The 27,348-nt window shown below is 50.2% G+C and overlaps 1 protein-coding gene across 1 annotated transcript in view; it reads left to right on the top strand.

Annotated features, from left to right (window-relative positions):
• Window positions 1-19,165, top strand: part of Limk1 (LIM domain kinase 1) — a 33,221-nt gene extending 14,056 nt beyond the window's left edge. Inside the window, 15 exon segments of the mRNA XM_040731337.1 lie at window positions 1,542-1,680; window positions 1,891-2,000; window positions 3,629-3,776; window positions 3,778-3,836; window positions 5,141-5,246; window positions 5,349-5,515; window positions 8,351-8,525; window positions 9,021-9,107; window positions 9,951-10,082; window positions 11,856-11,915; window positions 12,154-12,219; window positions 15,320-15,476; window positions 17,319-17,374; window positions 17,559-17,716; window positions 17,824-19,165. Of these exon segments, the coding sequence (XP_040587271.1) occupies window positions 1,542-1,680; window positions 1,891-2,000; window positions 3,629-3,776; window positions 3,778-3,836; window positions 5,141-5,246; window positions 5,349-5,515; window positions 8,351-8,525; window positions 9,021-9,107; window positions 9,951-10,082; window positions 11,856-11,915; window positions 12,154-12,219; window positions 15,320-15,476; window positions 17,319-17,374; window positions 17,559-17,716; window positions 17,824-17,986 (1,783 nt within the window). The 3' untranslated portion in view covers window positions 17,987-19,165.
• The last annotated feature ends 8,183 nt before the right edge of the window (window positions 19,166-27,348 follow it).

Below are 27,348 nucleotides of genomic sequence, written 5' to 3'. Positions count from 1 at the left end.
ACGTAAGAGTCCCAGGGGAGACCTGATTCCTCAGAGTCGTCCTATGGCCTCTGCATGTACACTGAGGGTCGGACCCATGCACACACTTACATTTTGGGTAAATGGGGTCTTACCATGTAACCCTGGCTGTCCAGGGACAGGCTCTGTAGAGCCAGGCTGGCCTCAAACTCAGAGATCCATCTGCCTCTGCCTCCTGATAGTGAGATCAAAGGTGTGCACAACTGTACCCAGCCATTAGTAACAGTTTTTTAAAAAACAGATTGGGGTCCAGTTCTGTTCCTGGTCTCACAGTCTAAGCTCTGGACCTCAAAATAGGCTACTTACATTCACAGGTACAGCTTTTTAAAATTGTGTTCTTCTTATTTTTCTTTTACTTTTTAAGTTTTTTTTTTAATTTATTAATTAAATTAGAGGAAGGGTCTTACTATGTATCCCAGCCTGGTCTGGAACTTGTCATGTAGCCCAGGCTGTCCTCAGACTCACATTCATTTCCTTTATCTGTTTTAGTGTTTATTTTATTTTATGTGCATGAGTGTTTTACTCATGTATATGCGTATGCCTAGTATGTACAAAGACCAGAAGAGGATGTCAGATCCCCTGAAACTGGTGTTACAGATGCTTGTGAGCCACCTCTGAGTGCTAGCAATCCAACTCAGGTCCTCTGGGAGAGCAGCCAGTGCTCTGAACTACTGAACCATCTCTCCAGCCCTCCTTTTACTTTCAAGACAGTATTTCATGTCCCATTCTGGCCCGGAACTCACTAGAGAGTATGTAACCCAGCTATGACCTTGAACTTCTAATCTTCCTGCCACTGTCTTGAGTGCTGGGATGACAGGTAAGTGCCACTACCCCAATATACGTGTGTGTGTGTGTGTGTGTGTGTGTGTGTGTGTGTGTGTGTGTGTGTGTGTATTTGAGACAGGGTCCCACTGTGTAGCCCATGCAAAGTGCAACTCAAGACCCCACCTCAGCCTCCCAGCGGCAGAAATTACAGGTCTATCTATGCCTCCACACCCAGCTACCTTTCTTTTAGGGGTTTTTTCTTTTTTCTTTGGATTTTCAAGACAGGGTTTCCCTGTGTAGCCCTGGTTGTCCTGTAGATCAGACTGGCCTCAAACTCAGAGATCTGCCTGCCTCTGCCTCTCCAGTGCTGGGATTATAGGCGTGTACCACCACTGCCTGGCTTTTTTTTTTTTTTTTTTTTTTTTTTTGGAAACAGGGCCTTATGTATGCTAGGCAAGCTCTCCACCAACAGAAGTACAACTCCAGCCTCTATTTTACTTCAGTTTTTTAAAGGCAAAATCTGAAGATAAATACCTATGTATGGGGACTAGAGAGATGACTCCAGTGTCAAGAATGCTTGCTGCTTTTGCAGAGTTCCCAAGTATATATCCTAGCAGGAGTCTGGTGTCCTCCTTTGGCCTCCACAGGCACAGTACACACAGGATGAACATGCAGACAGATGAGCAGGCATACACCCAAGAGTAAAGCTGTGCAGAGAGTGGGTGTGGCCATCCTCAGCCCCGCCCCTCTCCACCCAGGTGTTGTGAGTGTAGCGCCTCCCTTTCACACCAGTACTATGAGAAGGACGGACAGCTCTTCTGCAAGAAGGACTACTGGGCCCGCTATGGCGAGTCATGCCATGGGTGCTCCGAACACATCACCAAAGGGCTGGTCATGGTGAGCCACCTCCCCCTACCTGCCCACCTCTTGAGGCAAGCATGTAGTCTCTTCCCGCCATCGTTCCCTGTGCGTTCTGAGCCCATTTCTGCGTCTGTTCAGTTCCTTTCATCCTGTCCAGCAGATTGTCCGGGCTGCCCTTCTTCCTTAAAAGGAGAACGGTAGGTGTGGGGACTGCAGGCTAAACTGTGTTGTGTCCCCCACCTACAGGTGGCTGGGGAGCTAAAGTACCACCCCGAGTGCTTCATCTGCCTCACCTGTGGAACCTTCATCGGCGATGGGGACACCTACACACTGGTGGAGCACTCTAAGCTGTACTGGTGAGTACTGTGAACCTCTTCCGGTCTAGGGGCCGGCCCGGTCACCAGGGTTACTCAGGCTTTTATTTCCACATGGTAAAACAAGAGAGGGCAAGTGCTGTAGCTCTCTGCTACCACGTTGAAATGGCAAATATTTCAATGCCTGTCACCCCAGAAGCTCTTCAGGAGGCTAATGCAAGAGAATTATAAGTTCTAGTCAGTCTGGGTAACTTAGTAAAACCCAGTCTCAAGAAGTAAAGAGAGCAGGAGATGTAGCTCAGCGATAGAGCACCTGCCTAGAATTCCCCAGTGAGGGGCTTGGGGCGTGACTCAGCGGTAGAGCACCTGCCTAGAATCTCCCAGTGAGGAGCTGGGGTGTGGCTCAGTGATAGAGCTCCTGCCTAGAATCCCCCAGTGAGGGGCTGGGGTGTGTCTCAGTGGTAGAGCACCTGCCTAGAATTACTCCAGTGAGGGCTTCCATGTCATATGTAAGGCTCTAGGTTCAGTTCTGAGTACAAAAAAAGAAAATGACAGAAACCAAAGTGCCCCAATACTAGCTCCCTTCTCTCTGCCTCTGCAGTATGGTTCTGGCTCTAGCCACAGAGCTGGCACAGACCCTACCAGCTACAGATACCATCACCAGCGTGTCTGTTCCTGCTCTAGACACCAGTGCACACTCAGGGCCCTCACATACTTAAAGCAACTGGCTCCCAATCCAGTGACCCCAAGTTTGGTAAATGCTGAATGACTCACAGAACTCCAAAGTGTGCTGTGCTTTGGCTCACAGTTGCATTACAAAGGACACGGCGCCCAGAAGCCACCAAGTGAGGGTGCCTTCCATCTCTCCCCCAGCCCGTCTTTATGTTTACTAACTGGGATGCCACACTGAAGTCCAGCATTTCCTTCAGGGTTCCTTGTAAGCCATCTGGCCACATGATTTAAACTCTGTCTCTAGCCTACTCCTGGGAGCCAGGCTGGCTAGAAGCCCCAAGCCTTCAGTCATGGTTGGTCTTTGTGGGACCAGCCCTGATCTGACCCATCTCATTTGCATAGACCCAAGCTTCCTCCAAGGGGCTCATAAATAGCAAAGATCCCCCTGTTCCAAGGACTTAGTGTCTTTCTCCCCAGAGCCAGGGTCTTATGAAACACCAGCAAATCTGGATTTGAGAACAACAGGACCTGATCCCAAATGGGTTTTTAATGACTTCCTCCCAAACCAGTTGTGTCCCCAAGGGCCTGGCTGTATCTTGGCCATTTGACAACATCACAGAATAGACAGCCAGAATGGGCCAGTGAGATGGCTCAGTGGGTAAAGGTGCTTGCTGCCAGGCCTAGTGACCTGAGCTCTGTCCCCAGGACCCCAGGGTAAAAGGAGAGCGCTGACTCCTGCACATTGGCACAAATATACTTGAGCAAACACATACATAAATAAATGTAGTTTTGAAAAACATAAAAATTTTTAACCATAAAAACTGAGACCCAGAGTTGGGAAGGCTGAAGACAACTGGGCATGCCCAGTGCTGCACTGAGCCCCCACTTTGCTGGGAGGGGGGGTGGGGATAGGCTGCGGCAGAGAAGCATGACTGACTTCTCCCTGATACTCTTTCTTCCCCTCCTTTTCGGACCTGCGCTGCCGGCGGCCATCATAGTGGGCACTGCTACTTCCAGACTGTGGTAACTCCAGTTATTGAACAGATCCTGCCCGACTCACCCGGCTCCCACCTCCCCCACACAGTTACCCTAGTGTCCATCCCAGCCTCTGCTCATGGCAAACGAGGCCTGTCTGTGTCCATCGACCCCCCCTCATGGCCCACCAGGCTGTGGCACGGAGCATTCGCACACCGTCCGAGTCCAAGGGTGAGTATGCTGCCACACTGAATGGGGCTCTGTTGTAACAACCTGGCTGTATTAGTTAGCTTTTGTTGCTATAACAAAATGTCCAACATAAACAACCTAAGTGGGGAAAGACTGACGTTAGCTCACAGTTCCAGAGGGTTCAGTCTACAGTCATTGAGTGAGTTTATTTTGGCTTAGAATGCCCAGGTACTAGAAACATGAGGAACTAGGATCAGTCCCCAGAACCCACTTTACAGAAACCAGGGGCTGTCAAGATGGCACGTCAGGTAAAGACCCTTGCCATAACCCTAACAATTTGAGTTTCCTTCCCAGCTCCCACATGGTGGGAGGAAAGAACCAGCTCCTGTAAGCTGCCCTCTGATTTACACATGCACACACAACATGCTCACACACACACACATGTCATACAAGTACACACATGCACACACGCATGACATGCTCATACACACATACATGACATGCTCGCACGCGCACACACACAGGACATGCTGATGCACACAGACACACACATGACATGCCCATACACACACATGCATGACATGTCCATATACACACACGCATGACATGCTCATACACACACACATGACATGCTCACACGCACGCACGCACACACATGCATGACATACTCGCATGTACACACACACAGGACATGCTCATACACGCACACACATGCACAACATGCTCACACACGTACACACACACACAAGAAATGAATGTAAAAAATAGTTTTAAGTGGAACAAGTGGCTGTGCTTACAGTCCTGAAGGTAGGGAGTTGTCCTTTGGCATCTTTGAGCAACTCTAGTGCACCTCATTAGGTTGACTCCCCCCCCCAAAAAAGAAAAGACATGAAAGAAGGGGGCTCAGCAGAAGTGGGGGGACAGTGGCGGAGGGGTGTGATCAAAGTACGTCATACGTGAAGGTGTCACATGAAGCCGCCGTTAAACATGAGAAATGTATGCTAATACGACAAAACCGGGCTGGAGAGATGACTGGCGTTAAGAGCACTGGCTCCTCTTGCAGAGAACGAGGGTTTGGTTCCCAGCACCCACATGGTGACTCACAGCTGCCTGTAATTCTAGTTCCAGGGTGCAGAGACGTATATGCCGGCAAAACACACATGTAAAATGTCCTAAATTTTGTTAAAGATAACACCAAAAAGTCAGTGTACCGTGATTTTCACCTAAGGTGGAATCATTGCCCTCCCCCACCCCCCCATAACTGGTCATCTTGGCTTTTGGGTTCCCATTGGGGCTAACGGGTACCAGTGGGAGGGGAACTAGCATAACCACTGGTTTATCCCCAGAGTGGACCCCGGCTGCATGAGCCCAGATGTGAAGAATTCCATCCATGTTGGAGACCGGATCTTGGAAATCAATGGCACACCCATCCGGAATGTGCCGCTGGATGAGGTAAGACCACAGGGATCCAAGGCCGGGGCAGGATGGAATGATGGACACCTCAGGTCTGTCACCACCTCAGAAGACTCAACCTGTATACTCACCTGTCCCCAGATCGACTTGCTGATCCAGGAGACCAGCCGTCTGCTCCAGCTGACCCTTGAGCACGACCCCCATGACTCACTGGGCCACGGGCCAGGCTCTGAGCCCAGCCCCCTGGGCTCTCCAGTGCACGCGCCCAGCGGACAGGCAGGCAGCTCTGCCCGGCAGAAACCTGTCTTGTAAGTCACCCGCTCGTCAACTCGTGCAGACATTATTCTTGTGCTGCTTCCTCCTTGCAGCTCTGCCAGCGTTGGGGCGTAGGGATTCGAGAAGGGGAACAGTGAAAAGCACCCCAGCTGGAAGTTAGTCACTGTCCTGGGAAGAACCACATCTGTTACTTTTGCACTTTCATTTTTTGCATTGATTTATTCATTTACTTTGTGGGGTAAGGGGTGTAAGAATGCCACAGCACCCATGTAGAGGTCAGAGGACATCTTGCCAGAGTCAGGCCCAGGGAACCAAACAAACTGAGGTTGTCAAGCTTGGTGTGGCAAGTACCTTTACCCATTGAGCCATCTTGAAGGCCTCCTCTATCATTTTAAAGTGCTTAAAAGGCAAGACTGTGTTTGGCATACTTTTCAGTAGGCAGAGTCACAGAGCAGGGAGGAATCCGTGAGGAGCATTTTAAGGCAGGGCCGTAGGCAGAGTGCTCGCCTAGCGTGCACAAAGCTGTGGGTTCATCCCCAGCACCACATAAGCCAGGCATGGCAGCACACCCCTGCAATCCCAGCACTCAGGAGGTAGAAGCAGGAAGATCAGAAGTTCAAAGTCACCCTTGGCTCCATAGTGAGACGGAGGCCAGCCTAGACTAGATGAGACTCTACTAATTAAAATAAATAAACAAGCAGGGTGGTGGTGGCGCACGCCTTTAACCCCAGCACTCGGAGGCAGAAGCAGGCAGATCTCTGTGAGTTCAAGGCCAGCCTAGTCTACAAAGCTACACAGAGAAATGACTGTCTCAAAAATAATACCCAAAAATAAACAAATAAAAATAAATAAGCAAAAAAGTATTGTTTGATGTGCCAACTCTTGAATATTTTTTAAAATAATTGCATTAATGTAAATAGAATTAGCATAAATTGCCGGGCGGTGGTGGCGCACGCCTTTAATCCAGCGCTCGGGAGGCAGAGGCAGGCAGATCTCTGTGAGTTCGAGGCCGGGCTGGACCGATAGCCTCCAAAACAATACAGAGAAACCCTGTCTCGTAAAAACCAAAAAAAAAAAAGAATTAGCATAAATTGCATTCATATCATTGGCTTGGTAACAATATACATACCATGCCATCAGTATAAATACTTACCCCATTGTTCTTACTTACCAGCTTTTCCTGCGTTTTTGCTGTTCTTTCTGGGAATACAATTCATGGTGCTGGGTAGACGGCTCCATAGGTAGGAGCACTTGCCGTGCAAGCATGAGGACCTGAGTTCAGATCCCCAGCAGTGCCGTGTAAACAGCCATGCACCTGTAACCACAGTGCTGGGGGCCCAGGGTTCAGTCAAGAAACCCTGTCTCAAACGTATGGTGGAAGGCTGGAGAGATGGTCAGCAGTTAAGAGCTAAGAGTGTGCCAGATAGTGGTGGTGCACACCTTTAATCCCAGCACTCACTCAGGAGGCAGAGACTGGTGGGCCTCTGAGTTCCAGACCAGCCTGGCTGCATAGTGAGACCCTGTCTCTAGCGGGATAAGAATGTGATGTACCTCCTTGCAGAGGACCAGCGTTCGGTTCCCGGCGCTCACTTTGGGTGGCTCACCTCTACCAGTGCCAAGGATCTGATGTCCTTTTGTGGCCTCCACAAGTGTGGGGCTCAAACATATATGTGTTTTATACTGAAGACATACAGATAATTAAAAACAGTAAATCTAAAAAATAGTAAGGTAGAGAGTGATTAAGGAAGATGGATGACATCAACCAACATATGACTTCCACATGTTCATACACAAATACGCGTGCACACTCACATGAATGCATACATACAGCACACACACAAAAATAACCATGAGAAACTACAATGGTTTCTGGATTTTGGGCTCTCTCTCATTTCTCTCTCTCTCTGTCTCTATCAGCTATCTGTCTCCTTTGCTTGCTTGTTTGGATTATTTTTTTAGTTTGTTTATGTGTTTTGTTTCATACGTAGACCAGGCTGACTTTGAACTTGTGATCTTCCTGCCTCCACCTCTTAAGTACTGGGAATTGCAAGTATGTTTAACCATAGCCAGATGATTTGTAGTTTTCTTCTTTTTTTTTTTTGTATTAGTGCCTTAATAATGAAGGCTCATTTGAAGCTTTGGAGAAAGTTGGACGCAGACTAGCATCTTAATTTCATGGAGCAGTTAGTGATTGACCCGGGGTAATGAAGTGTTGTGGGCAACAGGGCATCAGCTGTGCCAGGGGCTTTGGACCTTTTTCTGTGCCTAGAGGTCTCTGAAGGGTTGACACCACACAGTGGTGTGTTTCACAAAGAATACAACGGTTCTAGATAAGGATGGGAATTGACATGGGATGCCCAAGTCAGAGTTGGCTAATGGTCTTCTGAAGGATCCAGGCAGCAGGTGCCATGAATCCTCTATCTTGGAGCCTGAAGAGGCAGGAGAAGGGACACAGAAAAAAGGAATCAGAGGCAGTCTGCTATTTGCCTGACTTATGCTGAGTCCTCTCAGGGACTTTTGGAGAAGCCTTTTGAGTGGCTTCCTTCTGGGATGATAGCCCTCATTCTAGGAGATTGTACTGCTGAAGGCATGTAGTCAGGTCATAAGAGGGATCCCTGTGGACATGCACTGTAACGGGCATCTCAGGCAGGATATCTGAGCCCAGGCCACCAAGCCGAGGAGGCCATCGGCACCTTCTAACGAGCAGACAGCTATGTGGCTACCCCACGACACTGGGCTGTACTGCCTGCTCCCAGGAGGGGGGTGAGCATCCACTGGTTTACATGGTGCTTTCGGCAAGGAGTCGGGGCAGTGTCTCAGCCGGTGCCACCTCCCCATGGCACTGGGCCCCCATGTGCCTTCCCCAGGAGGAGCTGCAGCATCGACACGTCCCCGGGTGCCAGCTCACCAGCCTCCCAGCGCAAGGACCTGGGTCGCTCCGAATCCCTCCGAGTGGTCTGCCGACCACACCGCATCTTCCGGCCATCTGACCTCATCCACGGGGAGGTGTTAGGCAAGGGCTGTTTCGGCCAGGCCATCAAGGTATGCAAATGGGGAAGGGCAGACTGGGCCACACCTCTGACCACCTCTTCTCACACCACGCCCTCCCCCAGGAAAATCCACACATCTGGATTCTATGTTGTCTGCCCCGTTTTCCTCCTTCTATTCCTGGATTTTTCCCTAAGCCAATAAGAGGGAAGAGATTTTACATGGATAGACTTGGAACTTTGTGGTTTGGTTTTAGAGACAAAGTCTCATGTAACTCAAGCTGGCCTTGAACTTACTAAGTAGCTGAGGATGGCCTTGAACTCCAAATCCTCTGTCTTCCACCTTCCAAGTACTAGGATCACTCATGTACTATTATGTCTGGTTTTATGTTCATATCAGGACAATGTCTCTCTGAGTTTCCCAGGCTAGCCTCAAACTGGCCAGATAGCCTAGGCTGGCCTTGGACATGAAATCCTCCTGCCTCAACCTCCCGTGTGTCACAATGCCCCACTTGGTCCTGAACTGTGCGCCTCCATGTCCCCAACATAGGTAACACACCGAGAGACAGGCGAGGTGATGGTGATGAAGGAACTTATCCGCTTTGACGAGGAGACCCAGAGGACATTCCTCAAGGAGGTCAGTGTCCACTCCCCTCCCCAATGAGAAGGGGTGGCAGAGGGTTCCAGGAGGATGAGCCACACACACACACACACACACCACCTGTTGAAAGAGGTGAGAGGGTTCAGGAGGCCCCACTGGGGAAAGGGGCAGCTCCGTGAGCTGTGGGTGCAGCTCAGTTGGTGCAGTGCTTGCCTGGAAAGCATGAGGTCCTGGGTTCAACCCCCAACACCACATCTACCAGGCATGGGAGTACACATCTGTGATCCCAGCACTTGGGAGATGGAGGCAGGAAGATCGGACAGAGAGCCAGGTCCTCTTCAGCCACACAGAGGGTTCCCAGTCAGCCTGGGCTATGCAGGACGTTGACTCAAAACAGACAGGGTCAAAGGTCAGAACAGCCAGGTGCTGGGGGTGCAGGTTGGTAGATGCTTGCTTACCATGCATGAAACCCCTGGGTTCTAATGCAAAAGCTGGCCTTAGTGGTACATGCCTGTTGTCCCAGCACATAGGAGATGGTGGTGTGAGGGTCAGGAGGCCACAGTTTGAGCTATAAGAGATACGCCTAAAAAAATAAATAAAAATAAAAATTAAAAACAAACAGAAAACAGCCAGACTGTGGTGGTGTTCGCCTTTAATCCCAGCACTCCAGGTAGAGCTCCATGAGTTCGAGGCTAGCCTGGTCTACAGAGCTAGTTACAGGACAGCCAGGGCTACACAGAGAAACCCTGTCTCAAAAAAAAAAAAAAAAAAAAAAGCACATAGTGGCTTACTAGGTGAGAGAAGCCTGGGCAACCTGCTGATTGGGTGAGACAGAGCGAGGGGAGAGAAGTCCAGGTCGGGCCTGTGTGTCCCCTGCAGGTGAAGGTCATGCGGTGCTTGGAGCACCCTAATGTGCTCAAGTTCATTGGCGTGCTGTACAAGGACAAGCGGCTGAACTTCATCACCGAGTACATTAAGGGCGGCACCCTGAGGGGCATCATCAAGAGCATGGTGAGCAGGGCTGAGGGCTGGGTGTGGTCAGTGAACTTCATCACCGAGTACATTAAGGGCGGCACCCTGAGGGGCATCATCAAGAGCATGGTGAGCAGGGCTGAGGGCTGGGTGTGGTCAGTGAACTTCATCACCGAGTACATTAAGGGCAGCACTCTGAGGGGCATCATCAAGAGCATGGTGAGCAGGGCTGAGGGCTGGGGTGTGGTCAGTGGGTAGAGCGCTGGCCTAGCATGCATGAAGCCCCGGGCTCCGTTCCCCAGCACGCCATGGACCTGGTGTAGTGGTGTAGTCCTTTAATCCCAGCACTAGGGAAGCAGGCAAGTGGGTCTTAATGAGTTCAGGTCAACCTGGTCCACATAACAAGTTTCATGCCAGCCAAGACTACATAGTGAGACCCTTTCTAAATACACACATACCAAAACCAAAAAGGGAGGCTGAAGAGGAAGAGGTCAGGATCCCACTATCCCCTTACAGGACTGTGACCCTCAGTAACCTAAGAACTCTCCCTTAGCTCTACCTCTGAAAAGTTACATGCTCGAGACTGAGCCTTTAATACGTGGGCCTCTGGGGGACACTCCAGATCCAAACCATGGCAGGGCCAGAGCCCCATCTTCCCCAGAGACTGGCGCTGAGAGTGCAGGTGGCTTGTTGGACCTTCAGCTTTGACTCTGAATGTTGGTTCAGCTTGGCTTTAAAACTTGAAGTGGCCAGGCGTTGGTGGCACATGCCTTTAATCCCAGCACTCGGGAGGCAGAGGCAGGGGGATCTCTGTGAGTTCGAGGCCAGCCTGGACTACAAAGTGAGTTCCAGGACAGCCTCCAAAGCCACAGAGAAACCCTGTCTCGAAAAACCAAAAAAAAAAAAAAAAAAGTCCAGCATGATGGCATACACTGTTATCCCAGTGCTAGAGGGAGGATCTCTGGGGATCTCTGGCTGTCCAGCCAGCCTACCCAGATCCATGAGCTCTGCCTTCAGTGGGACATTCTCTCAAAAAGCTAAGTCTACAAAGAGAGTTTCAGGACAGCAAGGCTACACAGAGAAAGCCTGTCTCCAAAAACAACATCAAAGCAAATAAAAAGCTAATGCAGGAGGCCGGCAAGATGCCTTAGAGTAAAGATGCCTGCTGCCAAGCCTGACAGGCGGAGTTAGATCTCCAGGACCCGCATGGTGAAAGGACAGAGCTAACTCCCGCACATTGTCCTCTGTCACACAGGCCATGGCATGTGAGCACCCCCACACATGTGAACACACATAAGCAAGTAGACTAAACAAAAACATTTAATTGTAGGAAGAGATTAAGAAACCTGACATCTACGTCTGGCCCCTCACATTTACATACACACACACACACACACACACACACACAAAACATGGATATACACATACACACACAAGAAGAAAGCAAAAGTGAATAGGATGGCCTACATAGGACATTTGCCTCAAAAAAATTGAACAATGGCCTGTGAGATAGCTTAGCAGGTAAAGGTGCTTGACCCCAGCCTAATGACATGAGTTTTATCCCTGGGACCCAAATGGTGGAAGGAGAGAAGATTCCCCCAGGTTGTCCTCTGGCAGACAGCCAAAGAAAACGGTATCCTGGAGCTGTGCACACATGACACTTAGAAGAGAATCATTAGTTGTCAGCTATGGGGTACAGGAGAACCCTGGGAGCCTTCAGACGCTACCACACTCGTGCCTGTGACTCGCTCAGCCATCCCCACTCCTGCTGCTCCCCTGGGCTCCATCCCAGCCATTCTTCCCTGTCCCCAGGACAGCCAGTACCCGTGGAGTCAGAGGGTCAGCTTTGCCAAGGACATTGCATCAGGGATGGTAAGTGACCAGCCACTCAGTCAAGTGGCCCACTCTGCCACGAGAAGTGTGGGAGCAGAACCCCCGGGGAAACTTTGAATGCAGCGGTGATGTAGGTGACTACCCATAATCCCCTAGTGCCTAGAATCCATCAGCTGACAAGACTGTGGTGGGAGGCAAGGAGCTTCCGGAGGGTCCGGGCTGGGCTGGGGAGTCTGTGGGCCAGACATCTGCTGAGGCCTTGTCCCTGTTCCTGCAGGCTTACCTCCACTCCATGAACATCATTCACAGGGACCTCAACTCCCACAACTGTCTGGTCCGGGAGGTGAGTGCTGGGGGCCCAGCAGTGCTGGGCAGCTGGGGGAGCTGCAGAAAGAAGAGACCTATGAGCTGGGGGCTTCATGGAGCTGGAGGTCAGGTGAACAGAAGAGCAGGAGGCTGGCAGAGCTGGGTTGCAGTCCTGGCTCTGCCGTTTATAGCATGGCACCTGTTATAAAACCTACCAGCAGTGCAAGGTTCATCGGTGAAGGGAAAGTTGATCTGACATGTAAAGCCCTAGGTTTCACATTTACAGAAACTACCACAGTAGAGGTAGCACAGGCTACCCACGCAGCACCATCAGCTGCAAGAGGAGGAGGCTTAGCCGGGCGTTGGTGGCGCTCGCCTTTAATCCCAGCACTCGGGAGGCAGAGGCAGGCGGATCGTTGTAAGTTCAAGACCAGCCTGGACTACCAAGCGAGTTCCAGGACAGCCTCCAAAACCACAGAGAAACCCTGTCTCGAAAAACCAAAAAAAAAAAAAAAAAAAAAAAAAAAAGAGGAGGAGGCTTGGCAGGGGCATTTCAGTAGAGGCAAAGGATAGAGACAGTCAGCCTCAGATTATAGGTTGGTGTTTAAGGGCTTGTCCTGTTCCCATAATGAAGTATCACAGTCCACCTCTGAACTGAGGAAGGCTAAGGTAGGAGGATCCAGTCCTGTGTGAGCTACAGAGCTACGTCAGGGACAGCCTGAACAACTTAGCAAGACCCTGTCTCAAATTTAAAAGTGAAAAAAAAATCATGGAAGCATGGATAAGTAAACCACACACCTAGAATCCCTAGTGAGGTACTGGGGCATGGCTCGTGGTAGAGCACCTGCCTAGAATCCCCCAGTGAGGGGCTGGGGTGTGGCTCAGTGGTAGAGCACCTACCTAGAATCCCCCAGTGAGGGGCTGGGGTGTGCCTCAGTGGTAGAGCACCTGCCTAGAATCCCCCAGTGAGGGGCTGGGGTGTGGCTCAGCAATGCAATGGAGCCCTTGCCTAGCATGTGCAAAGATCTGGGTTCAACTCCCAATACCACACACACACAAAAAGACAATGTAGCTCAAGGCCTTCCAACCAGCCAATACAGAGCTACAATCCAAATAAAACCAGGGCTTTAGAGTCCCTGCTTTAGAGTCCCTGATTCTGTTTTAGGTCTCTGGGATCCTCTAGGCCTTGTCAGCCTGCCCAGGACCCTGCACAGAGGACAGTATTGAACTGTTCGGGCTGTCCCAGCAAGATAGGAAACTCCAGGTTTAGAGACACCCTGAGGGTCAGCCTCAAAACCCTGGGCATTGGTGCCATGAAAGCGAGCTGGACAAGTCCTCCAGGGTCCTGCTTGGTCTTGGTGTCGAGATCGCTGGTGGCCTGTATCCCATTGACAGCCTCAGGGTCAGCTACTCCATGTAAATATTTGGAAACAGCCTGGAAAGGGAGAGAGGGCAGGACACAGAGGACCAGGCTACCCCAAAGGGAAGGACCCTCAGCTGTCCATCGAGTGACACAGAACAGTCACCTGAAGAAAGCTTCATCAAGGACAGCAGGCGGGGAAGGGACTGAGCACGTATCCCCCACCACCTTGATGTGACCTTTGGTGAATAGTGCCTGCTGGGGCTCCGTCACCTCTGGCAAAATGCCAGGGTTAGGTTGGTCAAGGAGTGGGAGCCCGTGTTTGCGGGGCTACAGTCGGAGCCAGCTGACTTGCCCCTGGTTCGTATCTGAGAGGGGATTGTGGACTGAGAAAGGCAAGGTAAAGACATTAAGAGAAAGACAGGATAGAGACAGGGCTTCTCTGTAGTGTTTTGGAGGCTGTCAGTCCAGCCCGGCCTCCAACTCACAGAGATCCGCCTGCCTCTGCCTCCCGAGTGCTGGGATTAAAGGCGTGCGCCACCACCGCCCAGCATTCTTCACCGTTCTTAAATACGTTGACCAAAAAGGGGAGCATGGTATCCTGTATACGGAACAAACAGACTTTCTTCCTCAACTCTCCAAGGATTCTGTAACCATAACTTAGATTCAATTTCTTGTTATCTGCCCTTGAGGGTCAGGAGAAACACCTCATACCAGATCTGTTGTTATTTAGATAAGACACCCAAGGCCAAGATCAAACATCCTACTGTAGCCACACCTTAGACCTTTAGGTCTTTTCACTTACTGAGGACAGTTTTGAACTCTCCTACCTAGAGCCGAGATGAAGCAGAGCCATCTTTATGAGCCCCAACAAAGGAGTTTTGGTTTTCTTAGTTCTACAGATGGAATCTAGGACTTTAACCATGCTAAGCAGGTGCTCTACCACTGAGCCACACCCCAGCTCTCACTGGGGGATTCTAGGCAGGTGCTCTACCACTGAGCCACACCCCAGCCCCTCACTGGGGGATTCTAGACAGGGGCTCTACCACTGAGCCACACCCCAGCTCTCACTGGGGGATTCTAGGCAGGTGCTCTACCACTGAGCCACACCCCAGCCCCTCACTGGGGGATTCTAGGCAGGGGCTCTACCCCTGAGCCACGCCCCAGCCCCTCACTGGGGGATTCTAGGCAGGGGCTCTACCACTGAGCCATACCCCAGCCCCTCACTGGGGGATTCTAGGCAGGTGCTCTACCACTGAGTCACACCCCAGCCCCTCACTGGGGGATTCTAGGCAGGGGCTCTACCACTGAGCCACACCCCATCCCCTCACTGGGGGACTCTAGGCAGGGGCTCTTCCATTGAGCCACACCCCAGCACCTCAATGGGAGATTCTAGGCAGGTGCTCTTCCACTGAGCCACACCCCAGCCCCTCACTGGGGGATTCTAGGCAGGTGCTCTACCACTGAGCCACACCCCAGCCCCTCACTGGGGGGATTCTAGGCAGGTGCTCTACCACTGAGCCACACCTCAGCCCCTCACAGGGGGATTCTAGGCAGGTGCTCTACCTCTGAGGCACACCTCCCACTCCTCTTGGAAACTCTAGAAATTTTAGGCAACTGTTTGCAAAGAGCTGGGAACACTGAGACAGAGAGAGGTCCCCTCTCCACACAGGTCCCTGGTGTCTGGGGTGTATTCTCTGTGTCATCTGTGGGATGAGGGGGAAGGGTCCCAGGTAGAAGCAGACAGGGTGAGGACCAGGCCTTATGAAACTTCCAGAACAAGAACGTGGTGGTGGCCGACTTTGGGCTGGCTCGACTCATGGTAGACGAGAAGACTCAGTCTGAAGACTTGCGCAGCCTCAAGAAGCCGGATCGCAAGAAACGCTACACAGTGGTGGGCAACCCCTACTGGATGGCGCCAGAGATGATCAACGGTGAGTGCTTGCTCTGGGGGTCCCGGGAGGAGGGGCAGCAGCTCCCCCAACCCTGGCCTCCACCCCTAGGCGTCCCCCTGGGTCCTATATTCCCTTCTATTGCTTCCCTCCGACTGGACTGGGGCCAACTTCTCCTTGGGGTTATCTGGACTTGTGGCCACCACCTTGGTGTTTGATTTGGTTTTCAGTGTGTGACTCAAATTTATCAGGGACCCATCTAGCAGGCCTCTTTTTCTTTCCCTTTTTTTCCCCCTAACATGGGAAGGGAGTTTTATTGGATCAAGGGAAGGGAGGAGAGGAGAGAGGGAAAAAAAAGAAAAAGAAAGGGGAGAGAGAGATACCTGCTCCCTCAGAGAAACGGCAGAAAGAGAAGAGCTTTATTGGTTTGGGTTTTGGGACAAGCCTTCTCTATTATGTAGCCCTGGCTGACCTAGAACTCACTATGCAGAGCAGGCTGGCCTCAAACTCACAGAGATTTGCCTGCCTTTACCTCCCAAGTTCTGGGATTAAAGGTGTGCACCACCATTGCCCTCCAGGTTTTGTCTTTTTTTTAGGTGTTTATGGGACTGGGGGTGTGGCTCAGTTGATAGAGCACTTGTCTAGCATGCAAGAAGTCCTGGGTTCCATCCCTAGCACCACATCAACCAGTTTGTGGTGGTGCAAATCTACAATCCTAGTACTTGAGTGATGGCAGCATCACTCTTGAGTGTGAGTTCAAGGCCATTTTGAGCTACATGATGAGTTTCAGGCTAGCCTGTGCTACAGTGAGGCCCTATCTCAAAAACACCAAGAAAACTGGTGTGTGTTTTATCCCAGCACTCAGGAGGCAGAAGCAGGTGGATCTCTGTGAGTTCAAGGCCAGCCTTCCTGATCATGGAGAGTTCCAGGCCAGCCAGGTCTACATAGTGAGACCCTGTCTAAAAACAAAACAAGTGTCGGACAGTGGTGGTGCATCCCTTTAATCCCGGCACTCGGGAGACAAGGGCAGGTGGATCTCTGTGAGTTGGAGGCCAACCTGGTCTACAGATCAAGTTCCAGGACAACTAAGGAAGGCTGCACAAAGAAACCATGTCTTGAAAAGAAAAATAAAATAAAAACACACAGACTGTGGTGACTCAGTGGTTAAGAGCCCACCCAGGTTCAGTTCCCAGCACCCATGGTGGCTCCTGACTGTCTGTGACTCCATCCCAGGGAGATCCCATGACTTGTGACCTCCACAGATACCAGGCATGCACACAGGTAGACAAAACATTCATACACACAAAAATAAAGTTAATTAAAATAAAAAAACAGGTATTTGAGATAGCAGTTAGGCCCCAGGCAGAACCAGGAATGTCTTGTCCCAAGACACTAACTTCCACACATCCTCAAACACTTCTTTCCCTAATTTCTTTTTCAATGCCAAGCCCACCCTCTGCCACTGCACCCTGCTCCACTCCAAGATCATTTTCCCAATGAAATAACTTCCGTGTGACCAGCAGCAGGCGGTAGGCAGGCAAGGTTAGAATTGCTTCACCCCGCAGAGGTCCCAGGCTTCTATCAGACCCGGGGGAGGAGGTGGGGGAGCACCTTGATTTTCTTTTGGTTTGAGTCTGATGTTTTTGTTTCAAGGCAGGGTCTCATAGCTCAGGTTGGCCTCAAGCTTACACCTGTGCACCACCACGCCCTGTTTATGCCTTGCTAGGGACGGAACCCAGGGTTCCATGCATGCTACTCAAGCAGTCTACCACCTGGTGCCATGGTACTCTCAGAACTCAGTAGAGTGCAATTTTCTTGTCTGTCTATTATCATTCCTGGTCATCTGTCCCCTGCCAACACTTCTGACACTTGGTCTCTGTTCAGGCCGTAGCTATGACGAGAAGGTGGACGTCTTTTCCTTTGGAATTGTCCTATGTGAGGTAGGTCACCTGAGCAGCCACTATCCACACCACGATCCTCCCATGCCCCAGCCTGGATGTCCACAGGGGCCTCTTCCCAGGGGACATGGGTTCCCCAGAGCCAGAGCATGGCATCAGTGGGGTACTGCCCCAGAACCCCTAGGCTCATGGGCCCCCCACTAACCAGGGACTTTGTGCTGGACAGATTATTGGGCGTGTGAATGCAGACCCTGATTATCTGCCCCGAACTATGGACTTTGGCCTCAATGTGCGGGGTTTCTTGGACCGCTACTGTCCACCAAATTGTCCCCCAAGTTTCTTCCCCATCACTGTGCGCTGCTGTGACCTGGATCCAGAGAAAAGGTGAGTGGGGGTGGGGGTGTAGGATTCGCAGCCTGAAGCAGCCGTGGGGTCGGGTGGATCTCAGGAGAGCCAGACTCACTGTCCACTGGTTCTCCCCTGTCACTCAGGCCCTCTTTTGTAAAGCTGGAACAATGGCTGGAAACGCTTCGCATGCACTTGGCTGGCCACCTGCCACTGGGCCCACAGCTGGAACACCTGGAGCGGGGCTTCTGGGAGACCTACCGGCGGGGCGAGAGCTCACTGCCTGCCCACCCCGAGGTTCCCGATTGAGCCCAGTTGGCCTTGCCATCCTCATCCCTGCCTCTGGAGGATTCCTCAGCAGGGGGTAGCCCAGGCATGGAGCCCTCGCCAGGGCAGTGGTGCCCAGACCCATACCCTGACCCAGGCCCGGATTTGCCTTCTCCCACCCCCATACAGGGTGCCCCCAGCCTCTCTCTGCATCTGGCCCCCAAGTCACCAGGCTGCACACACACATGGTCGTCGCATTGCCCCGCCTTACTCCCCTTTCTGTGGGGGCTGTTCCCTTGTCCTTGCATGAGCTGGTCAGGGAAGCTGACCGCATTCCATGCATCGCCTGCAGTGTCCGCACACTGTACCAGCTGGCACTCTTCCCCAGCAAGGCAGGGCTGGAAGGCAGTTTTAGAAGTGAGCCCCTGTGATGGCTGGGCACAGCATTTGCCAAGGGAGAGGCTATGTTCCTTCCCACCCAGCAGGGAGTCCAGGGTTCCCCTGGGGAAATAATAGGTACAGCAGGTATTGACAACGGTGCAAACCCCAAAGCAGTTAGAGGTCTGACCCCGCACGCCCACTTGCCAGGCAGTGCCTCGCTCGTGCTTGGGGCCATCTCAGTTCTTGATCAAAGCCGCTTTAGTGAGAAGCAGGTACCAGTCCTCAGGGTGAGCAGGGATCCCTCAAGGGAGCAGGGCAGATAATGCCTGGGACCTGGCTGACAGGGAGGGCTCAGCCCTCACAGCAGAGGTTGGGCAGAGGGGATGAGGCGGCCGTCCACCAGCACCCCAGCCCCCCAGGTTCATCTCAGCACCCTCTTGGGTCTCTCCCCACTGGCTGGAGCAGCCCCGCTTTGGGTGCCTCTGCCCTATGAGTTCTTTCTGTGTGATCTATTTTTTAAGAAGAGTTGGTATTATTTTTTCATAACAGCTGTAGCAGCCGCTGCTGGGAGTTTGGGGGGGTTGTTCTGTGTTGTATTTTGTTTTGTTTTGTTTTAGGTGGGTGGGGGGAGGGCCATTTCCTCACTCTGCTTCAGTTGAATATCTAAAACGTATTAAAACTGTGAAGCTTTCTCAGTGCACTTTGAACATGGAAGAGAATCTGAGCAGACCCCAGTGGAACCAAGACAGAAGGAAGCAAGACATACTTGCCTCTGCCCAGTGACCATGATAGGAATGAACCCAAATTCAGAACAATAAAATGGATTCTGTGCTCCCCGTGCAGGGCTTGCTTGCATCCTCGTGTGTGTCTGGGGGCTCCACAGGAGCAATCAAGAAGAGATAGGAATTAAGAAGCCTAATGTGGGGTGGAGAGATGGCTCAGCAGTTGAAAACACGGAAAAGACTGGAGTTCAGTTCCTAGGACCCTCATCAGTTGGCCTACAGGCTTCATGGGGTCTGCCGCCTTCCGGCCTCTGCAGGCAATGCACTTGTGAGCATAAACACATAAGACAAAAGTAAATCTTTGGGGACTGGGGCAATGGGTTGGCAATTAGGAGTAGTTACTGCTCTTGCAGAGGACCCAGATTCAATTCTCAACACCCATGTGGTGGCTCACAACCATCTGTAACATCAGCTCTGGGTTGGTCAATGCCCTCTTCTATATATACATGCAAACAAACAGGCAAAACATTTAAATTTTTTTTCCTTTTCTAGACAGGGTTTTTTTTTTTTTTTTTTTTTTTGGTTTTTCGAGACAGGGTTTCTCTGTATTGTTTTGGAGGCTGTCCTGGAACTCACTCGGTAGACCAGGCTGGCCTCGAACTCACAGAGATCCCCCTGCCTCTGCCTCCCGAGTGCTGGGATTAAAGGCGTGTGCCACCAACGCCCAGCTTCTAGACAGGGTTTCTCTGTGTAGCCCTGGCTGTCCTAGGATTCACTCTGTGGACCAGGCTGGCCTTGAACTCAGATCCATCTGCCTCTGGAGTGCTGGGAATAAAGGCAAGTGAAGAGGTCCAGGTAAAGGGGAGGAGAGCAGTGAAGGGCTGCCCATCGAATATGGCACAAAGATAGTGGTCTACCAGCACTTGTGCAAGCTTTTCAGACCTAGATTGGACCTGGGTGCACTGGTACAAATTTGTAATGCCAGGGTTTGGGAGCTGAAGTAGGAGAGTTGCCGTTAATTCAAGGCCAACTTCAACTAGAGAGTGAATCCTGTCTGAAAAAGAAACGGGCCAGAGGGGGTGTGACTCAGTTGTTAGAATGCCTAACATGCCCTCGTGCTGATACATGCCTACAATCCCAGCACTTGAGACAGAGGGACTGGGCATCACTGCCCTGCATATCAAACTCTGGACCACAGGAGAAAACAGGACCAACTTCCTTGCACCTGGAGTCCAGTCAGCCCAGTGATCACCCTCTGTGAATGGGACTGTTCAGATTCTTTTCTTTTAATAACATTCTGTGTCTAAGCTAAAAGGAAGGAGGGGAAGAGGAAGAGAATGGTCACCCCATACTATCCTTATAGGTTTCTAAACGTTGGGTTCCATAGGAGCCTCATCTGAAGCAGTCATGGATGATAATGGGCTGATCTCAGGTAATGTTCCGTGCTCGGTATCGACATCCTACTGACATTGGCAGAGCCCCAGTGGTTCAAGCTCAAAGACAACCTCACCTTGGAAAGCCTACTCGCCTTACCACTTCCGACATTAGGAAGCACTTAGGCCATGTTAGAGTGTGGAGAAAGGGGAGGACAAACTTCCTGTTTTCTAGGAATTATTTGGGTTGCTCAACATCAAGCATTTGCTCTCATGCCCAACACTTTACAACACACAGCCTAGAGATCTGAGCACAGGGCACTGCCGCTCCGGAGTCTGAAGATGTACTCTGGCCCTCAGGGTTGCTTGGTTTGTTCATCTTTGGATGGGAACTTGATGTAACAGCTCATTGCCTCGAAGTCAGGATCCTCCTGTCTCAGCTTCCTGACTGCTGAATACAGGGGGCACCACCATGCCCATAAGCCTCTTTTCCTGCAGGTTCTGAATGCCAGCCATTCAGAGAATACCTCACCGCTCCTAGGTACTCTGGTCCCATTATCCTGAGGGACTCATGATTGACACAACTTGGCACAAGGGATGTGGTTGGAATATCTGTTAATTATTGGCGTGGATGCAGCAATGGGTAACGTGGGTAAGTTAACCCTTAGTGGGTAAAGGAGCTCACTGCCAAGCCTGAGTGTAATCGGGCTTTGCTTGGGGCTGCCAGCTCACACACACACACACACACACACACACACCACACACACACCACACACACACACATACAAGAACAACAAAAAACCAACCACCAAACCAGCAGAGACTTAGCTTAAGCTAGTGTCTAACTAACTCTTATAACTTAAATTAACCCATTTCTATTAATTTACTTTCTGCCTCGTGGCTTTATTACCTCGTCTCCATACAAGCCATCCTGCTTGCTCTGTCTCCTGGTGTCTCCCCAGCATGTTCATCCCCAGAAATTCTGCCTATCTATTGACCATTCAGTGTTTTATTAAACCAATCAGAGGAACACATCTTCACAGTGTACAAAAAGATTATTCCATACTGCCTGAGGACCTGAGTTTGATCCCTGAAACACATGGTATAAGGAGAGTCAACTACTAAAAGTGTCCTCTAACCTCCATATACATGTGACAAATGTGTGCCCCTCCCAATAATGAATAAAAGGTAATATTTTTGAAATTTATAAAAAGGCCTGGAGAGACATGCCTTTAATCCCACCATCACTCCAGAGACAGAGGCAAGTGAATCTCTGTGAGTTTGAAGCCAGACTGGTCTACATAGCAAATTCCAGGCTACCCAGGGCTACATAGTAGTAAGACATCTCAAAAAAAAAAAGTTTTTTCTTTTGAAGGTTTTTTTTTTGTATTATTTTATTTTGTAAGTTTGTGTTTTGCCTTCGTGTATGTAAGTGCCTGTAGTGTCCTTGGAGGCCAGAAGAGGGCATCACAATTTGCAGCTGGAGTTAACAGATGGCTATGAGCTGCTGTGTGGGTCCTGGGAGTCAAAACTGGGTCCTTTAGAAGAACAAGTGCTCTCAATTAGCAATCTCCAGCCCCTTAAAAAAAAGTATAAATATAATGAGCAGGGGGGGGGGTGCACATCTTTAATCCCAGCACTCAGGTGACAGTGCTCTTAACAGCTGAGCCATCTCTCCAGGCCTAAAGAAAAAAACATTTTTTTTTTTTGAGACAGGTTTTCTCTGTGGCTTTGGAGGCTATCCTGGAACTAGCTCTGTAGACCAGGCTGGCCTCGAACTCACAGAGATCCACCTGTCTCTGCCTCCCAAGTGCTGGGATTAAAGGCATGTGCCACCACGGCCCGGCTCAGGCCTAAAATTTAAAAATTAAAAAAATAAGAGAAACTTTAAAAAATTCTTAGAATTGTGATACCACACAATGGTAAACAGCACATGTGGCAAGTAGAAGCTCAAGGTTCAGGCCCAGCGGCACAAAAAAAGAATTTACAAAAGGAAACAGGTGAGCAGAACCACCAGTCTCAGCCCCTCTGGAGGCTAACATCCTGGTCCGTGGGGGATTTAGTGAGACCGGTACAGCTGGGATGTGTCGGTGACAAAGGTCCTTCCTAGAGTCCCGCAGTGAGGAAACAGGTGTGTCTGCACAGTAGAAAGCTGGCCTAGCCGGGCGTTGGTGGCGCACGCCTTTAATCCCAGCACTTGGGAGGCAGAGGCAGGCGGATCTCTGTGAGTTCGAGGCCAGCCTGGTCTACAAGAGTAAGTTCCAGGACAGCCTCCAAAAGCCTTGGAAAAACCCTGCCTCGAAAATAAAAAATAAAAGAAAGAAAGAAAGAAAAGCTGGCCTAAGCAGGGTGTGAGCTTCTATTCCCAGCACCTCCACACAGAAGTATGCCATATAAAATACAACATTCAGGCTGGAGGGATGACTCCATGGTTAAGAACATGGGCTGCTCTTCCCAAGGACCTGGGTTCAATTCCCAGTACCTACATGGTAGCTCATAACTGTCTCTCCAGTTCTAGGGGATCTGGTACCCTCACATAGATACACATGCAGGCAAACACCAAAAACACCAATGCACATAAAATTTAAAAATACAACTTTCAGATAAAGAACAATTTTTTTAGTTTAATGTAGTCCAGTCAATGGAAGCCACAAACTTCTCAGCTCAAAGTGGAGGTGTCCTTCCATCATGAAATATCTATCTTATCTACCCATTAGAATTTAATCTTTTACCCCCTCCTCCCTCTCTCCCTCTCCATTGAGGCCTGCCCCCATGCCCTTGACAGGAATCCCTAAGTAGGTGCTCTACAGCTTGAGTCACGCCCGAGCCCCTCACTGGAGAATTTTAAGCAAGTGCTCTACCACTTAGCCACACCCCAACCCCTTCCTGGCGGATGCTAGACAGGCATCCTACCATTGAGCTACATCCACCTCTTACTGTGTAGCCCAGGCTGCCTCAGACTTCCAGCCTCTTTTTTTTTTTTTTTCAGTTTAAATTTAGATAAGAAACAAGGTTGCTTCACAAGCCAGTTCCAGGTCCCTTTCCCTCCCCTCCTCCCATGCCCTCCCCCCAGCCCCCCCCATTATCCCCTCATTTCCCCAGGGAGGGTGAGGCCCTCCATGGGGGTGTGCATAGTCTGTCATTTCATATAGGGCAGGGCCTAGACCCTTCCCCAAGAGTTCAGGGTGAGAGTGCACCTCACATTGTTCTATGGGAGTCCAAAGTCCGTGTGTATACTCGGGATGGGTACTGATCTGCTGCCCAAGGCTCAATAGATTACCTAGGCCTCGTCACTGACACCCACATTCAGGGGGTCTTGATCAGTCCCATGCTGGATTCCCAGGCTGATGCCTGGGATTCAAGAGTTAACCTTTGTCTGGTCAGCTGTTTCTGGGGGTTAAACCAGCCCAGTCTTAATCCCTTTGGTCATCAGTCCTCCCTCTCTGTTACTGGCTTTCTTGAGTTCAGCTCAGTACTTAACCGAGGGAGTCTGCCTCTTCTTCCATCAGCCACTAAATGAAGATTCTGTTTCCCAGACTCTCTGGTCATAGGATTGTAGGACTTTCAGCCTCTTGCCTCAGCCTCCTCAGGAGCTGGGACTCCAGACATGCAAGTCCACATCCGACTTACAGTACTCTTCTAAACGCCACTTGTCTGTGCTGTGCTTTCCTGATTTCTTAGAAAACTGCTTCTGCACGCTCCTGCTTAACCTTTCACAATCCTGGACTCTCCATAGTTACAGGACTCACTGGCCCTCATCATGCAGAACCACACTTCACTGACACCCAGAGAGCGCCCAACATGCCAGCTTGGAACAGGTCGCCAGTGTCCAGGAGTGCTCTGCAGAGCAGACTCCTCAGGAGGCCAAGTAGGGAGAACATTTGCAGTTAAGGAGTTTGAAGCCCACCAGTGAAACATAATCAGATAGTCTTACAAAACAGAGAGAGGAGTTGGCATGGTGGTAAGCGCCTTTAATCCCAGCACTCAGATGCAGAGGCAGGAGGATCTATGTGAGCTTGAGGCCCGCCTGGTCTACAGAGCGAGTTCCAGGACAGGATCCAAAGCTTCATAGAGAAACCCTGTCTCGAAAAACCAAAAACAAAGAATTGAAGGCCCACCCTGACAGGGAGGGAGAGGGAAGGGGAGGGAGGGAGGGAAGGAGTCTGAAGTCCTGTCAATCAAAGTGCCTGTTGATCCTCCTCAATGAACACCACCCTCTATGCATCTGCACTCACATGCACATACCCACACACAGATAAATAGGCTGAGCCTAATACAGAACCCTGAGCTCCCATAGGGTGTGACCTGCAGGCAGGCTGACCTACTCAGATAGTAGCTTTGGTCTCTAAGGAATGTAGGCCACGACATCCTTCCACCTTGACCTCTTTCGGGAACCTAAGAGCACCAAGAAAGGGCAGGGCTGGAATTCAGGCCATTCCACCCAGAGATGATCCCATGACCTGAGTTAGCCAGCACTCTTCCCTCTAATGAAACGTGGAAACCACAAGCTACAACTGGCCACTGAAACAGTGACTGTTGTGTATATGTGCACTCAGGGTTACATGTATGGGCGTCAGAAGTCAGCCTCAGGTGTCCTTCCTTGGGACTGTCCACCCTTGTTGTTTTTAAGATGTATTTTATTTTTCACTTAGGCATCTGTGTGTGGGTATGTGCATGTGAGTGCAGATGCATAGAGAGGCCAGAAGAGGGCATCAGATCCCCTGGAGTTACAGTTACAGGTTTGTTGTGAATTACCCAATTTGAGTCCTCTGTAAGATCAGTGTACACTCAACCCCTGAACCATCTCTCTAGTCCCCACTTACCTTGTGTTTTGAGACGACATTACTCACGGTCCTGGGGCTTACCAAGTAGGTTAGCCAGGACCCAGGGATCTGCCTGTCTTTGTCTCCCAGATGCTGGGTTTATAGCACATACCCCCAAATCCACCTTTTATGAGGCTTCTAGTAATTGAACTCAAGTTTTCATGCTTTCAAGGCAAATACTTTACAAACTTGTTAACCTCAGCCCCAGGCATCTGTGGTTAACATGAAATTATTTAAAATTTAATAGTTGAAAATTCATCCCAAATCGCTTATGTTGGCACACACCTTTAAATCCTAGCTTTCTGGAGGCTGAGGCAGGCAGATCTCTGAATTGTAAGCCAGCCTTGTCTACAGAGTGAGCTCTAAGCCAGTCACAGTTACATGGTAAGACTCTGTCTCAAAAAAAAAAAAAAGAAAAAGAAATGGGGGGGGGGGAGAAAGTTGCTGCCAGGCAGTGATGGTGCTCACCTTTAATCCCAGCACTCGGGAAGCAAACAGGCAGATCTCTGTGAGTTCAAGGCCAGCCTGGTCTACAAGAGCTAGTTCCAGGACAGCCTCCAAAGCCACAGAAAAACCCTGTCTCAAAAAACAAAGCAAACAAAAAAAAGCCAACATTTCAGAACTGGAAATATGAAGGGCTAGTGAGAGGCTCAGCAAGTAAAGGAGCTTGCTGCCAAGGCTGAAGACCTGAGTTTGATCCCTGGGACCCACATGGTGGAGGGAAAGGACCAACTCCCACAAGTTGTCCTCTGACCTTCTTATGCATGTTGTAGCCCCCCCCTCTCTCTCTCTCATACACACACACACAGTAACTTTAAAAAACAGCAGGAATACTAAAAAGTAATGTCATAATGACAGTTACTGCCATTTTACAACGAGCTGAGAAGCTGAACTTGCTGATGTCGTCTAGCTGGTATAGTCATGCAATGCTCAATGATAAGGATGCATTCTGAGAAACAAGTCATTAGGTAATGTCATCATCGTACACTGAGAGCACTTACACACGTGTTGGTCATTCTCTTGATGCAATCTCTTGGTAAGCAAAATATGTGACATTGCTGTTGGCCGAACACCAAGACTTGTTTCATGGGAAACTTCTTTTTATGTACACACTCTAAAATAAGGACAAAATGGGCTGGAGAACTGTCCCAGTGGATAAGAACACTTGCTGCTCAATCAGGAGGACCCATATTCAAATCTCCTGCATGCACATAAAAAGCCAGGCATGTCGGAACATATCTGTAACCCTAGCAGAGGGGGCTCTTACAACTTAACCTCTTTCTCTTCATCTATGTTTTGCCTTGGGACTTTTTACCTTTCTTTCCTTTTGTATGTCCTACTCCGAATCTAGCTAGCTGGTGGCTGCCTAGCCCCAGGAGTTTCCTTCTTTCTCCCTCATTCTCTCCAGCGTCTAGATTTCTCTTTCTTACTCTCTTTACCCACCAGCACTAACCCTCTACTGCCTAGCTTTTTATTAAACCAATCAGGTGCCTTTAGGGGGGAAAAGTAAAACAGCAACACATCTTTGCCTAGCTAAACAAATGCAGCGCAAACAAATGTAACACACCTTTACATAGTTAAAGCAATTTTCCATAACATTGATGACTCACAAAACTGCATTCCTGGAGCTCTCTGCAAAACATACAGGCGGCTTGCCTGGTCCAGAGTCTTTCCTCTCCAGAGATTGTGGCTGCTGTTATAACTGAACATAAGCTTGGGAATGGGGCTGGCAAAGCGTCTACGTTTCAGGAGCTTTCTAGGAATCTTCATGGGATTTCACCTGCTTTCCTCCCCGGAGGAAATAGTTACATAATGACCAATAACAGGAGTTTGTTACCATCTGTGAGTTACTATGTATCTATAGTATTCTGTTTACACGCTTTCCTTTGAGACAGGGTCTCACTAACTCAGGTTGGCCTTCAACTCCTGGTCCTCCTGCTTCACCTCCTGACTACTAGGGCACAGGCTGACCCAGGGCTCCCAACATGCACCTTGCACAACCTTTCATAAAAAGGTTTTTAAAGCACTCGGGAGGCAGAGGCAGGTAGATGATAGGAGTTTTCCTGGCTCATTCTAAGCCTGTGGTACCAACAAGAGTTAGCTAC

Source organism: Mesocricetus auratus, unplaced genomic scaffold (genome assembly GCF_017639785.1).
Source record: "Mesocricetus auratus isolate SY011 unplaced genomic scaffold, BCM_Maur_2.0 Super-Scaffold_100025, whole genome shotgun sequence".
Taxonomy (NCBI): Eukaryota; Metazoa; Chordata; class Mammalia; order Rodentia; family Cricetidae; genus Mesocricetus; species Mesocricetus auratus.
This window is presented reverse-complemented; position numbering and strand designations above follow the sequence as displayed.